This window comes from Chinchilla lanigera, unplaced genomic scaffold, assembly GCF_000276665.1.
Source record: "Chinchilla lanigera isolate Chin_1 unplaced genomic scaffold, ChiLan1.0 scaffold00022, whole genome shotgun sequence".
Classification (NCBI taxonomy): domain Eukaryota; kingdom Metazoa; phylum Chordata; class Mammalia; order Rodentia; family Chinchillidae; genus Chinchilla; species Chinchilla lanigera.
This window is the reverse complement of record NW_004955423.1, coordinates 16,901,185-16,916,175: the sequence shown is the minus strand read 5'-3', so window position 1 is coordinate 16,916,175 and position 14,991 is coordinate 16,901,185. Positions and strand designations below refer to the sequence as shown.

The following is a 14,991-nucleotide window of genomic DNA, read 5'->3' as shown; positions in this document are numbered from 1 at the left end:
CCCGGACGGCCCCTGACCCGGCGCGCCGCAGCTTGGCGGCAGGAGGGCGGGCGGAGCGCCATGGCCTGCATCCTGAAGGTAAAGACTGCGCTCCGGGGCTCGGACGCGTGGTCGGCCGGCCCCCGGCTGCTGAGAGGCGCGGAGCCCGCCGCGGTCCCACCGCATCCTCATCGCAGTTGTCTTTGCTGGCACCGATTTTCTTTTTGTTCCTTTGGCAAATGCATATGGAGGGAGACTCTGCAGCATGCAGCTCGCACGGCTTCTGTGCCCACATCCCCGCCTGCTCGCGCCTGCACGAGGAGCTGCAGCCGGCGGGCTGCAGGGCAGAGCAGGGCTGCGTGCGCAGCGCTGGGGATGGGGATGGCAGGCGGCGCGGGGTGCTGGGGTCCCCGGCGCGGCTCTGCGGAGCCCAGGCCTCTCAGGGCCCGGGCACAGCCGAGGGGCGGCTGGGCTGGGCCAGGGGCTGCGGGCGGTGAGAGGCACAGAGTTCTGGGTGGGAGGGAGGGCTGGGAGCTCCGCTGTGCCTTTGAGCCTGGGAAGACCAAACTTCTGGGCTTACAGGTAGTCCCTAGCAGTGAGTTTGCGGTGAGATCTGCGGGCCCTGGGCGACGTCAGCTCTACTTCGGAGAAGTTCACAGGAGGAGGCTTTCTTCACTAGAGAAGCTTAGACCTCCTTAGGGTCATAAATATGAACAGAAAGAAAAAAAGTGGTTCCACGCCTTATCAAAGTCCACTCGGCCCCCCTTTTTGTTGAGTTCTTCCTCCAAGTCTAGGATTTTGTTTGCTTATGTTTTTGCCTGCACAGCCTTGGGGCTTCAGGTGAGAAAACGTGGAATGAGGACTTCCCTGGAGAACTTTCCACCCCAGAGCAAAGCACCCCGCCTAACCCTTGTTTTTTCCGCACTGCTGTTTCTCTCAGTACCTAACCTTCCTGGTGAATCAGAAACACTCGCCGCAGGAAGGTTTCCTGGACTTTGTCTGAAAAAGGCAAAGGCCTTTTTGTTCTTGACTTGGGACAGCTGCGTGTGGGACAAAATGAAAACATCAGAAAACAAAGTTTTGGTTTTCGTGGTGTTGTTGCGAAGTGACACTTGTTTCTCTGTAGGCTGAGTTGAAGCTGTCCACTGCTGTCCGCTTACCTGGGTCATCTTCCAGAGCCATGCCTCAGTGCTCATGATGCAAACAAAACAACCAACCTAGTAGCGTTGGTTTCCCTTTCTTGGGCGTCAAGGAGCTCAGATGTTTCCTGCGCCTGTGCTGAACTTCCTCTGTTTGTTTCAGAATATTTTCTGGGACTCATGAATGGTGGCCAAATCATGAGGAAACAGTGCATCAGTATTATAAGACAGAAATTTTAACCTTGAGCTCTTAGTGTGAAGATTAAAGCGTGCATATGAGTCATTTATCCTATTTGTTGTGGTATTTGCTGATGGAGAAATTGACAAGCATGACATTTCTATTTTGGCCATCTTTTTGCCTTTCGGTTTTTCCTCTGCCTCATTCTCTGTGTGTTTCAAACATCTTTGCTTTTTGTCGGGATGGGTGCTGGAGCTCGAACCCAGGGCCTCACATATGCTAAGCATGTACCCTGCCACTGGGCCACACCCCCGCTCCCCTCAAACATCCCCGAGGCACATGTTACGTGAGTCTGATTTAACCTTTCACTTCTAGTACCTCGAATTAACCTCGGACATTTGGGGCATCTCGGAGACTTCTTTATGTTCCCCAAAATGAACCTAGGATGCAGACAGGTATCTTGCAAAGAGTAAAGACTTTGAATATAGAAATATGTTAGTCTACATTCTGGTTGTGCCCCTTGCAATTTATGTGACCTTGGCCAAGTTACTTAAATGTCTCAGAGTATCAGTTTCCTCAACGTAAGATTAAAATAATATCTCCCACTCTCTCAGGTTGCTGTGGAATGAAGTAAGATAGGGTATGAAATGTACTTTGTGGCACAGGCATTTAACATGTGCCGTTTTCCCTGACCTCTACTAATAACTGTAGTTTAGTTTATACTCATTGTTGCCTCGGTGTGTTTCATAGGACATAACTCTCTTTTTCTTACCTAAAACCCTGAAAGGTGCATCTCTTTCTGTGCAGCCCCATTTTATGATAAAGAAGGTGAGGGGTCCTGAATATTAGAGATGTGTCCGTAGCCACAGAGGGTGAGAACAGAGTGAACCTGGATTCAAACTCACATCTGCCAACTTTCCCTGGACTGTAAAGCTGTTGCCTATGCTTTCCCAGGGGATGACTCCGTAAGATGCCCTAACACGATTTAGTCACTGCTGCCTTTAGCCAGCAAGGTGCCTTCCTTTGTGATGGTCTGTGTGAGCTTCTTTCCCCTGTTGGCCTCAGAAGGCCACACGTGGTGGAGTGGAGAGTGTGGATTTCAGTCTCCATGTTCAGTGCAAGCTTGGCCTCCTGCCTTTGATTTTGGATAGTCACTTTACTTGTATCCTTACTTTTCCCAAGGTGTAGACTGTGTACACTTACGTGATTTTTAATAGAGCTGAACTGAGGGTGAGCTGATGCATTTTTAAAAGAATGAAACATTTTCTGCCACGTACTGGCCCAAGGCAGGCGTCAGCATCTGTAGGAAAGGAAAGACTTTCGTCCACTATCTTAGCTTGTGTGCCTGGGCCTGATACTCAGACCAACAAAAAGGTAGACTCACAAGAGAAAAGCATATGTTTAAAAATTTGATGTTAATGTGTTTTTGCTCTTAGAGAGAACTTCATAGAGATGAAGAAACAAAGAACGAAAGGAGTTACACCTGAGAACTTATGTAGTATTTTAACAAAGAATGATAAATTGTGGGGATGTGATAAGAAAAAAGGGGGCAAAAGGGGTTTGGGCCAAAGGAGGTGAATTGTAGTACAGTGACTGGGAAGTGTACAGAAATTATTGGAAAGTAGAGTTTTTTAAAAAGTATGTTTATTTTTATGGATTTATCTTGGTGCTGACTCAGTATCTTTGATGGTCAGAATAGTCTTCTCTTCCTGGTACAGGGAGGGCACCTTTCTCATGGGACATTATATGCCGTGTGTTTTGGTAGAAAGGAAGAGGTCAGAGGGCCCTTCTTACATCTGCTTTTCCTTAGTTGCCTTCAGTTCAAAGTATTCAATACTCCAAAGTGGCATATTTTGGGGTGGCATATCACAAGATGTATAAACAACTGACCCCACCTTCAAATGACTTGCATTTCAGTAGGGGAGGGAGAAAAGTAAACAGGGAGAGGGGGAGGGGAAGGGGAGGGGAGAGGGAGGGAATTCATCAATGGATGAATCCTCTGGTGAACATAGTTCCCTACATGACCCAGTCACCTTCCAAACACACGAGTCTTTCAGGGGGATCTTAGATTTAAATCATGACACTGCTTATGGTACCACATGAAGAGTAAGATAGCGAAGGCCTCTGGAAGGCATGATGGAAGCAGGGTGAGAGAAGGCCATGTGTTGGGTCACCAGGAGCCAATGCCAGCTTCCCTCTGGTGATATTGGAGCTGAATAGGATTTACCGTGAGGCAGTATGAACTTTATTCTGTGCGTGAAGACTTTACTGTTCTCAGTAGATTACTGAAGCGGATTTTATTATTCATTTTTACATATGGGAAAACTGAGAGAGAGATGTTCATAAAGTATGACTGTTGCCTATCCAGTAGTGACTCTAGTAATGAGCATCTTAGACTAGCTACAAGGAGAACATGATGTCAGGGCAATACTTCTGGCCTTTCAGGGGATATGGCACTAAGCCTGCTGAAGGCCCACTCTGCGTAGGGCTGGGGGCCCTACCATGCATAGGGTTGGTTCTCATAAAAACTGAGTGGTGATCACCCCACAGTCATTTGCTTGTTGGGGTATGTACTCATATCACATGGGTGTTGAAGCCTCGAGAAGTAGGTGTTAATAATGTTTCCACTATTTATTTTTAGTAGAACCACAATTAATTTTTTTTTTTTTTACATTTCAGGGGTCCTGTTTCCAAAATAGGGATGACATGAGTTCCTCAATTGGTTGCTGTGGGGCTGAGTGAGAGTATCTCTAAATTTATTATACTGCAGGAAACAACTCCATCTCCCACTGGTTTCCTTCCTCACCGTGCTCCTTGGTTATCTACCCCTTCTGGGGAGCTCTGCTGTGACCCAGCGCAAGGACCATAAGTGGCTCCCCTGTCTGCTAGGGCCCCCAGAGTTCTGCCCTGAACCCTGCGCTTTAGGTGCTGCAGCAAAGACAGAGCGTAGGGAGGATCTCATGGGGATGTTTACAAAGCCTTTGCATTTTGGTAGACACGAAAAATATCAGGGGAGACGGAAGGAGGAGGGTTCCGAGTTTGAGAACAGCCCGGACTACGTAGCAAGACCCTGTTTCAAACTCTCCCCTACTTTAAGAAAGAAAGATACTGCTTTAATTTGTACTTGTTTCATTACTAGTCAAGTTGAACTTTTAAATTTCTGTTAGTTGTTTGTACTTCATTTGGTGTGAGTTACAGATATTTTAATATGTAGTAATATGTTACATTTTCTTTCTGATTGGTCAGCAAGCACTATTTGGGCACAGTGTGCTGTACAGTTTTGATATTTAACACATATTTGGTGAATCATGTTCAGCTTTGTGTCTTACACTGAGAACACTGAGTGTATATGTGGACACAAGGTCCTTGTGAGTTATTTCTGACCCAAAGAAGATTGTGATTTTGCTTATGGACAGGAAGCAGTTAGATGATAATATAACAGACGCAGAACTGAGCTGCTCTTACCTCTTCTCCACGCACTTGTCCTTGTGTATTTATCTTTGATTGATGGGAAATTGGATGAATGGTGACATCGAATTATGAACCTAATGTCTTCTCATTTGTTCTTCTTTTCCCACCCACGATCTAGTCCTTCACCGTATCACATCAGTTCTGTCTCAGGAAAATCACTCACATCTGCCCAACCTCACTCCCTTTGGCTTGCCCACGACGCCATGTTTTGTCTTTCTTTTGAAATAAGCTCCTCTCCTTGAGGCTTCTTATAGTTTTGCCTACCTTTCCCATTGCTTCCTGAGTGTTGTGCTAACGATCAATGCTGATCAAGCCATCTGTGTACTTTAATGGTTGTCTTGGGTCTTTCACTATCACTTAGCGCTCTGTATGATAAGCTATTTAGTGTGGCTTCAAGTTCCTTCAGAATCTGACCTCTGCCCGCGTATCTGGTTTCTGCCCCCGCTATTCTCTCACTCATCATTTGACTCATTCTCTCACTCATATTGAGATGTATCAGCATCCTTCAGCTCTGTGCTAGTGTGCTTAGCATGGGCAGTGGAACCTGGCCTCTGAGATCAGACCAACCTACTATTCCTCTCAGGAGAGCTCCAGGCCGCAACATCCTTATCCGTGAAATGAAGCAAAAATCGCACCTACAAAAAATCAAAGAGCCAGCTTCAAAGAACAGAACCTGATGTGTATTAAGTCCTTGATAGTCATGACTTATTAGTTGCTACTGTACATACTATTATTTCTGCAGGGAAGTTGTTCAGCTATTACTTTTCCTCCACGGATGAAAGTTCTACTCATCTTTTAGCTCCTAGTTCACTGTTGCGTCTGAGGTCGCACCTTCCGCTGCCTGGTCAGGCTTCCTCTGTGCTCCTCTGGTCTTAGTCCCTGTCTCTGTAGCAGCAGGTGTCACCCTGTAGTGGCAGTGAACCACTTTCATACCCAGCCGTTTTGTTTGTGCACTCAGTGGGGGTAGGGACCTTCAGTAGATCCATCAGATGGTATGTCTTGAACATCTGAAGATGAATACTATTTTTGCCCTAAGTAGATTTACAGATTCATTGGGAAGGCAAATGATTAAACCAAAAATTAAAAGTATGCAGGTGCTCTGAAGGTGTGAAGTGGGGTGAGAATGTAGGGGTGGGGTGGTGGTGGGTTACTCAGTTGTGTCTCAGTTGAGCAAAGACCTTGTCTTATTCAGCATCGTACCCTTAAGAACTAGTCTGGTCCCAGTAAATGATCTCTAAATGTTTGTTGAATATTTAAATGGTGTTACTAATTTGTTTCTGAGACTCTGATCATAGACATGAGTCCAACCTGTGTTCTATAGAGAGCTGCAGCCTTCATGAATGTAGCATGGAATTGTCACCCCCATAGATAGCCTGCAATTTAAGCCTAAGTTAACGTGCCCCTTAAACGCCTTCTCGGTGTGTTTCTTGTACACACAGCTTCTCATAGAAAATCTGGAGCCAATTTGAAATCCAGAGGGAGGGGGAAGAGAGAACTAAACTGGAGGGAAGAAAGATGGAAAATAAAGGAACAATATATCTTTTGTTGTGACCATTTTAGACCCCCAGATTCATAGAAGCAAAGAAGTAAGAAACAAAACAGAAAAGCCAGACAGTGTGGTTCTCAAACCATGAGGTCTCAGAGCATTTGCGAAGGATGGGGCTTCGCCAAGCGTGGAACACTGGCGATTCCCCAGGTACACACATTACAAATCTTAAACTCTGAGATCACCCCAGCAAGTAGATAAGATCGGGTACTTTGTCTCATACCCATGCGAGGATATTTCTTACTGCTGCTCAGGAAATGCTGAAGTCCTAGTAGCTGCCTGGCCTCATTTTTAGTCTTTTGGTGACTGAGCAGGTACTTTAGCCGTGCCCTTTAGCACATTTTGGGGAGCGAGGGACTTGCATAAAAGCAGTGCTTTCTGCATGAATTGAGAACCAGACAGTTGATTGTTGCCATTTGTTAAAAAGCTGGAGTGCTCAGGCTGGGTCCTGGACTAAGGAAACATTTATTACAAATGAAGGTGCTTCAGAAAAGCTGAGTAAATTGTCCCAGGCCCTGTAGGCGGTAGATGGGAGGTTAACCCAGACTCTGTGTGTCTATATGGCGTGTCTTTTACCTTCTTGGGCAATGCAGTGGATGTCTATAGAGCCCTTGAGTGAATTTCACCACCTTCTACCCAAGCAATGCTCAGTCTAGGCAGCTTCCTGACTTCTGCCTGATGGGGACCATTTTCTGCTATGTTGTTTTTATTTGTTCCTTCTTCTGAGTTTCCTTTGTGACAGAGGAACTAGAGGGGCCAAAGAGACTGGGGCACAAGAAGGCTTTAATTCTGTGTCTAACACCCATAGCCCTTTGACTCTGAGCAAGGCAGTGAAAGCATTTCTGGCGAAGCCACATGTGCTGTCCCTTTGGGGGTGACGGCGAAGGATGAGGGGTACAGGAGGGGGTTGGTACAGGGTTAGATTTACCCTGAGACCAAACGTTAGGATCCCTCCAAGGTTTTTTGGAAAAGCTCCTAGCATCCTTGTATTTACAACTTTATATTGATTTTCTTAAGGAGGCTCATAAATTGTGTGAACTTGGGGCTCTCCAATCTAGAGGCTTCCCCAAAGTGGTGAAATGGTGCTGGACACCGAAAGGGATAAAGGTCTCAAGTGCACTTTGTAATTCAGGATGTGCTGTGCCCATACCGAGTGGAAATGGAAAACCAACTTTATTGGTATTATTAATACTGATAGCACCTGGAATCAAGGAAACCTATCTTGGGTCCTGGTGAGATGGAAGCAAAAGGGAGTTTAGCTCTAAGGAGATTAGGGGAAGTTACTTTTAGGAATTAGGAAGAACCTAATTTCTCAGGTTCTGAATTCTCTGAGTGAAGTTATGAAATCGCCTCTCCAGGAGGAAAATTTCTACCTGTTTGTGAGGATTTAAGACACATGCATGCCCGAGAGCTGGGCATTAGATGAGTTTTTTTCTGTTTCTTGGCTTTAGGGAAAAGTGGAGCAAGGCATCTCTCTAATTGGAGAGAGTAGATTTACAAGGGTGACCTGGATCCCATTACCAAAAGCTGCAGTTAGCTGTTGGTATTAAAAGGCTCATTATTCAGCTTATGGATTATCCAGACCTGTTTGTCTGCAGCTACTGTGATACGCACCTTTTATGCATTTCACTGCCAATTAGCACCTCCACCTAAGCCCGGAAAGGAAGAGGTGCTGCCCCTCTGATGGGTTAATTCCTTTCCTGGTTAGCAGCTCTCTGAAGGTTTGTCCTGAAGAAGATGGGTGAGAGGAAGGGATTGTTGGCGCTTTCACTGTGGCTGCCTCTGAAAAAGAGCTCTGGTTTTGATTTTAAACAAATTTAAAGTGGTTAAGACAGACCTTAGCCAAGCTTCTCCAGAGACTTCAGTAAACAACCTGGGGGGAGGTAGTATTCTCTGAGAGACCCTTTACCCCACACTCCTTCATTTCCAGTGTGACGTGGAGTGTGAGGACCCACACAGTTGGTCCTTGGGACAGTGAGAGAGAAGTTAACCCTACAAAGATCAACTGGGGACCAGGGAAAGAGACATCCTGTCCTGGGGTCATTCCAGTGTTTGTGTAAAAACTGTGTGTGTCTCTGTGTATATGTAATAAATATAAATATGCATCCACATTCATGCACTCATATCTTAATATTTAACCGGACTTGAAAACTGTTGCACATAGAATCCTTTTATGGGAAAGTGTGCTCTCTTCAGTTCAAAGGCTATTTTTTTTTTCCCCTTAGCGAATTTATTAGCTGTCCATTCACCAAACACAAAATAAAAACTTCTTCAGTCAGTTTTGAAAACTGTATTTGAGTGTTGCTCTGAGCAGATCCTGATCACAGGGAACGGGAAGGAAAATGTGCTCGTCCTGAGCTGGGAATGAGTCACGATCTGGGAGTAAAATCAGGTTTTAAGAACTGCAGTGAGCTGAGCGTGTGCCTGTTTTGAGAGGATTCTTGTGCTAGGCCAGGGTGATAGGTGCTTGTGGTGAGCACTGCTGTGATTTTTCATGTCATTGTTTGGCATGTGCTTGGCCCCAGGAGGGGGCTGGACTCTAAAGAAATAGCAGTGGGAGTATCTCTGCCAGGATTTGGCTTATCTGTAAGGGAGCAAGGTATCCAGGGACAGAGTGGTTGTTCTCTAGGGTGTAGATAGTAAAAAGATCGCAAGATACAGAGGTCAGAGCTAGATGGACTCTACACTCTGTTTAGACTTTGTGATATCTGTGAGTAATGGCATAATGCTCTATAGCAGAGCTGACAGTTAGAAATAAAACGCGGCCACTTACACAACTGGAGGCCAAGAGCTACATAAGAAGAAAACATGTAGAATTAAAGAATACATTTTCTTTACCCAGTATATCCATGACATCTTCATTTAGTATTTAAACAATACACAATGATTAATGGAATACTTATATCCTTTTTATAAGCAGCTCTCAAATCCAGTGTATGTGTTACAATTATAACATCTCTCAATTCAGATGCTAAGTTGGTGTCAGAAACACTGGCTCTGTATTTAAATATTTAATAATTTAGAGGGAAAAAAGTAGCTTCACATACCCAAGGGGCTATACACCTTCAAACATTTTCCAGTCACTGAGTGGAGTATCAGTTTTTTAAAATATAAATTAATTAAAATGAAATAAAAGATGTGGTCCCTCAGTCATACCACACTGGTGTCAGTGTTTAACACCTATATGGTTGGGGGCTACTGTGTTCCACAGCACGTGCATTCATTTATCCATCGTGCCATCTGGAAAGACTGCCAGACTCAGAGATGCGGAGAGTGCCGGAAGAAAAAGAATTGATCTCCAGGTCGGATCAGAAGGAGAGAACATGCCTGTTATTTAGACTCTTGACAGCCAATGGGAGGCACATGATGAACAAGTTGTAAGTGCCTGAACCAGGGACGTATTTGAACCTTTGATAATCTTTTGAAGTCTGATCTGAAAACGAGGTCCTAGGTTTCTCCATATCCTGACCCCAATTTTCCCCAGATGTTGTGCAGCTGTGAATTCTCCCAAGGGACTGCTGCTTTGTGGGATGTGTGAGCTGGCTCTTTGGTCTCAGTGTGGTAGTGTGAACTCCTGGAGGCTTTGAAGTCAGAGACAGACTTTATACACTTTTATTTGAGTTGTTTCTTTGCTCCAGGAGAGTAGTGCACGTATGGGAACAATTTAGTCACTCAGAATTAACCACGTTTTAAGCCCAGAGAGGAAGATGATTGAAGTTTTTTTGTGTGTTTTGCTTATTTTTCACTGCTTACTTGTGTATATAAATGCAGCAGCATACAAACAGACGCATGTCCAGTGGTTCTTCGTGCAAGTAGGTTGGTGAACCTGCGGCTCTGTTTTACCTACACTTTTGCATTGTGTTTCTGGCCCGATCCAACCACTTTTCCTATATCATGGAGTGCTGATGTTTCACCAGCAAATATTTCATTGTAATAATGACAGTAGGTGACATTTGCTGAGAACTTGCACTATCAAGCAGCCTACCAAGTAGTCTACAGATGCTTATTCTGATAGCAAACCTTTGGGCTGGGCACTATTCATTTCATCTGACAGATGAGGAAACTGCTCATAAGGCTTCATAAATTTACTAATGTGAAAATGTTAGAGCAGGTTAAGCAAACTACAACACCCCCTAGAAAGAACTGTGAATAAGAATAGGCTTGACATGTCTAAAGGGTTAAAACATCAAAAGAACAGGATTTTATGCATGGAAAATGATATGAAATTCAAATTTCCAGGTCCATAAATATTTTTATTGGAACATAGCTACATGTATTCATTTCCTAGTGTCTGTATCTATTTCATGTCACAGTGGCAGAGTTGAGAAGTTGAGATGGGGCCTGTATGGGCGGTGAAGCCAGAGATACTGTGTATCTCCTTACGGAGGAAGTTTGCCAAGCCTGTGCTGGACTGTTCTTTCTGTAGACTGTGAGAAGCAGGGTCACGGGCAGTGTGGGTCTTGCATGTAGTGGCTAGCATTAGCTTTCTGCCGTCAATGTCAGGGATATTTTCAGAGCTGAATGAAGCACCCTATGTGGAAAAGGAGATTGAAGCTCAGAGAGATACTGGCCACAGGGCCATTGCCTTGAACTGCATCAGAATCCCTGAAGGGCTTACTGGGATAGAGATTGCTAGGATGCGCTTCGAGAGTTAATGATTCTCTCTGGGGCAGGGTCCAAGAATTTGCATTGCTAACCAGCCCTCAGATGACACCCAGGATGCCAGTCTGTGGACTGCACTTTGGGTAGCCCTAACCTGCTATGTCCAGGTAATGAAAGAGTTGCTGAGTTATGGAAGCCATAGGGCTGAGATTCAAACCCATGCGTCCTTCAAAGACATTGACTAGTAATTTAGGTCAACTTAGAAAGTTAAGTCCAGTACATTCCCGTCTGTGTTTTAGGCATTGTAACCACTTGATTTCTGCCTCCCTTGTTCTTTAAATCCGAAGCTTTCTGATGCTATGCAGCTTGTGCCCTTGTGCCTAGCAGCAAGAGGCTGGGACAGAAATTAAGCCCGTGCTGGTGGTATTGCTCATGCCTTTCTGGAAAGCCAGTTTATGATGATTTATAAGCAAAGGAATTTGGTTCCTGCTGACTGCATGTCAAATCCTTTTGCATTCTGACCCCCCTCCCCAAATTGCTCATCTAGTTAACAGAGAAAGTTCGGGGTGCAAGAATCAACTTTTGTAGTCAAATTGTGCTAGCTTTGGTCGTAGAAGTTGATGCTAGAATTCACTGTGTTAATTATGGGCCTAGTCAGTCTCATATTTAAAAAGTCATTATCTAAGGATTAGAGTGGGGAAGGCGAAGACTAGTGAAAGGTGATAGCTTTTCTCTTTCCATGTTGATGATTCATAGCCTTGTTCGGTTTTTTAATAAGTAACAAAGAGCATTGGAAAGTGTTGATTGAATCTCTGCTTTTAAATTCCTGTTGGTGTAAAGAAGGAAATAGACTTCTGCAGTTCTCCAGGTGGTTTATTCCTGCTCTTTTATCTATTGTGAGTCCCTTTGTCCTGATTTCTTCACTTTTATTTGTGACTCCCACTCCGCTTCTCAGTACAGGTCTGGCAGGGATCATGAATTAGTTTGTCTAAAGAACCGTCATCATTGCAGTCCCAGAGCAGAGAAGCCTGCAAAACCCTATTCTTGGGTAGCTGAAGTCCTCTGGGTGAGTCCCCTACCATTCTGTGTCGTTTTCATGAGGAGCCCTTCTCTGGGGAAGGTGTATCATTTCTATGCCTGGTGTTTATGGCAGCTTCTGGGTGGCATCTCTCACATCTCTGCCATGGCCAGGAGGCTGACTTTACTGCTACTTGTGTTTGTGCTTTTATTGCTAACCTTCTCAACCCTGCCGTTCTTCCTTTCTCTGCTTCTAGGAGAAGATTCACTCCCCAGAGGCAGCTAGTACCTGAACCATGGCCACCTTATAGTTGCTGCCTTATTTATTTTTCCTCTCATTCTTTCAGCTGGAAGTAGAGAGCCTGTCTCACTCTGCATGGTTTATGTTGCTTAATTATTTGTTCCTTGGCTGGTTTGATGTCTGTTTAATTCTGCCGTGCTGCTTAACCTCCGTAGCCTGGTTGATGGCTTGGTCTGGGCCAAGAATTCTGTGATTTCTAAGTTGCTGGTAACGTAAGGTTTGTTTCCTTCTTGTTCACCTTTGACCCAGGTTATTAAAACCTTATGAAAAGAAATGGCATTGAAACTGTACACCACCCTAGGTTTCTGTCTTAAAACAGTCAAAATGCACTGTATAGTCTTCCAGATATGTAGCTTTTCTTTTGTCCCTATTTATTTTCAGCAAATAGAGACATGTTAAAGGGAGTTCATTTATCAAGTACTTAGGGAAGATCCAAGCACTGTGGGTGAGAGGAGGGGCAGAGAAAATGGAGATAAAGAAAAGATTTGATTCCTTTCTGGGGGAATAATGCTGGCAACATTTGCTGAATACTTTGCTTACATATACTGTGTTGGACCTTTATATTTGTGTATTATTTCATTTAACATTTACAAGCTCTTAAGGTAGATGCGATTATGAATTCCCATATGGATGAGTAAATGAGACCTAGAGAGGTGAGCTTCCCCAAGGTTGTAGGTAATACTAGTAAAAGTGGGGCTAGGATTTGAATCCAGGAGTTTGGCTGAAGCAAAATTTATTTAACAGGATATAATTTTAAGATTATATACAGATAAACCTATTTATAATTGGCTCACAAGAAAATAATAATTCTAATGATATAAGAAATGCAAGCATGTTCTGGACCCTTCCTGTATGGTAGATACTGTACTTACAACCTACAAATGATTTCCTTCAATGTTCACCAGTCTATTAAGAAAGTATTATCATTGTCATAGCTATTTTATCTATGAGGAAACCCAGGGCATAGAAAAAACTCAAGTTCTTTGCCCAAGATCCCGTGACAAGTAGGTGGACACTTGTAGGACCATATTACTTTTAATCATTGTGGTTGTTAATATTTACTGTGTATAGTAAGGGCTAGGTACTGTTCTCAGGACTTTACATTTATTAACTCATTTAATCTCCGTTTTGTAGATAAACTGAGGCACAGAAGGTCACAGAACTATGCTAACTATTACCAATGGCTTTAAACAGATCACTAAGTCGAGGTTTTAAGCAGGAGAGAATATTGTATTGTCTTAGTGTCTTTTTAGTTAGTCTGAATCCTTGGGTTAACTCTGGTCTTTATTCTTTGTGTTTGGAAACTATTTATCCCCTTATTATGATTTCACTACAATGATTACACAAGCAGAATTTCAAAGAGCATGCTGACACATAAATATGCCATAGATTTAAATGTTCTTGTTCGTGGCAGAGCTTGGAGTTTTATGTACGAGATTGGGCAAGTCAATGGTAAAATGGACCTAAACATTTTATACAAGCTAAGTTATTAGTTATTGCTCAGGTTGTTGAATTTTCCATTTAATGGGAAGAACTGAAGTTGGAACATTATTTCTTGGGTCAGTAGGGTGAAACATTTTAGAGTCAGCATCTTTTTGGAAGAGCAGACACTTAAATTTAATTGATAATGTGCTTCTAAGGAGGATTCTAGGAAGTTCTGTCCTAAGGATTGTTCTATAGCTAGCAACTATTTCAATAGTATTGTTGTTGCACTAGTTACTATTTATTGGTCACCTGCTAGGTGTCAGGTGAACTAATCATTTTACATTATGTGGATAAGATGTTCTAGCATCCCTTTGAGGTATCTGCATCCCCATTTTACAAATTCAGAAACTGAAGCTCAGGGAAGAAAAGTAATTCTCTCCAGAAAGTGTTGTTGAGTTGGGGAATCAAATGCAGATGCATCTACTCCAAATGCCCTCCTTTTCACTGTCTCCTATTTTATTCTGCTGAGAACAGAATCATGCAGGACTATTGAAATGAACTAAACGTCAATACATGTTGAAGGAACATATGGAAAAAATTTTGTTCTGAATTAAAGTGAGTACTGTATAAAAAAGATCAAGGAATACTTCAAACTTTTCTTTGACTTGAAAAACATTCAAACTAGATTACACTGGGGAAAGTAGCTTATTTAGCTTGCTTTGTTCAGTTCAGAACTAATGGGGGTAGTTTCTGCTCAGAGCAGGTACTTAACTTGGTGAACTCCTGCGCGCCGGGCAGTTGGGATCACCATGCTGTGCTCATGCGCAGATTGCCACCACATCTTCCTCTTCTTTGCTTATTGCTCTTGTATCACTTTTTAGCGCAGTGGCCTGAGGAACTTTGGGAACTGCAAGGTATCTTATTCCCTCTTGTAAGTGGTCAGTGGCTTGCCTTTTATTTGGAATAAATTCCACTTTATTTTGTCATAACTTCAGAGCCCTGCATGAGCTGTTGCTTCTCTCTCCAGCCCTCCCCAAGGCAGTCAACTTCTTATTCTCTCTGGTGTAGCTACTCTGGGAATCTTATTGGGCCCTGGACCTGCAACACAAAACTTGTGGAAATGGTGATGAATTCTGTATGACTGGAGTCGAGTCTGGACCCTGGGGGCTGGTGGGAATTGAGGTAGACTAATGAGTTTGGACTTTCATGTGATGGAATACCTTTGAGATGTTTTATTTTTTTTTTTTTTTTTTATTTTTTATTTTTTTTTGGTTTTTCTCCGGTACCGGGAACCGAACTCACGACCTTGCGCTTGCCAGGCAGGCGCTTTTGC

At 43.6% G+C, this 14,991-nt stretch overlaps 1 protein-coding gene across 3 annotated transcripts in view; it reads left to right on the top strand.

The window, feature by feature from the left end:
- The first annotated feature begins 12 nt into the window (after positions 1-12).
- Positions 13-14,991, top strand: part of St6galnac3 (ST6 (alpha-N-acetyl-neuraminyl-2,3-beta-galactosyl-1,3)-N-acetylgalactosaminide alpha-2,6-sialyltransferase 3) — a 510,855-nt gene continuing 495,876 nt past the window's right edge. Inside the window, exon 1 of one of the 3 annotated variants that reach the window (XM_005385223.2) lies at positions 13-78. In XM_005385223.2, coding sequence (XP_005385280.1) covers positions 61-78 — 18 coding nt within the window. In that variant the 5' untranslated portion in view covers positions 13-60. Of the gene's footprint in view, positions 79-11,821; positions 11,982-14,991 lie in introns of those variants that run through there. The other 2 variants (XM_013514532.1, XM_013514533.1) reach the window with 2 other exon arrangements.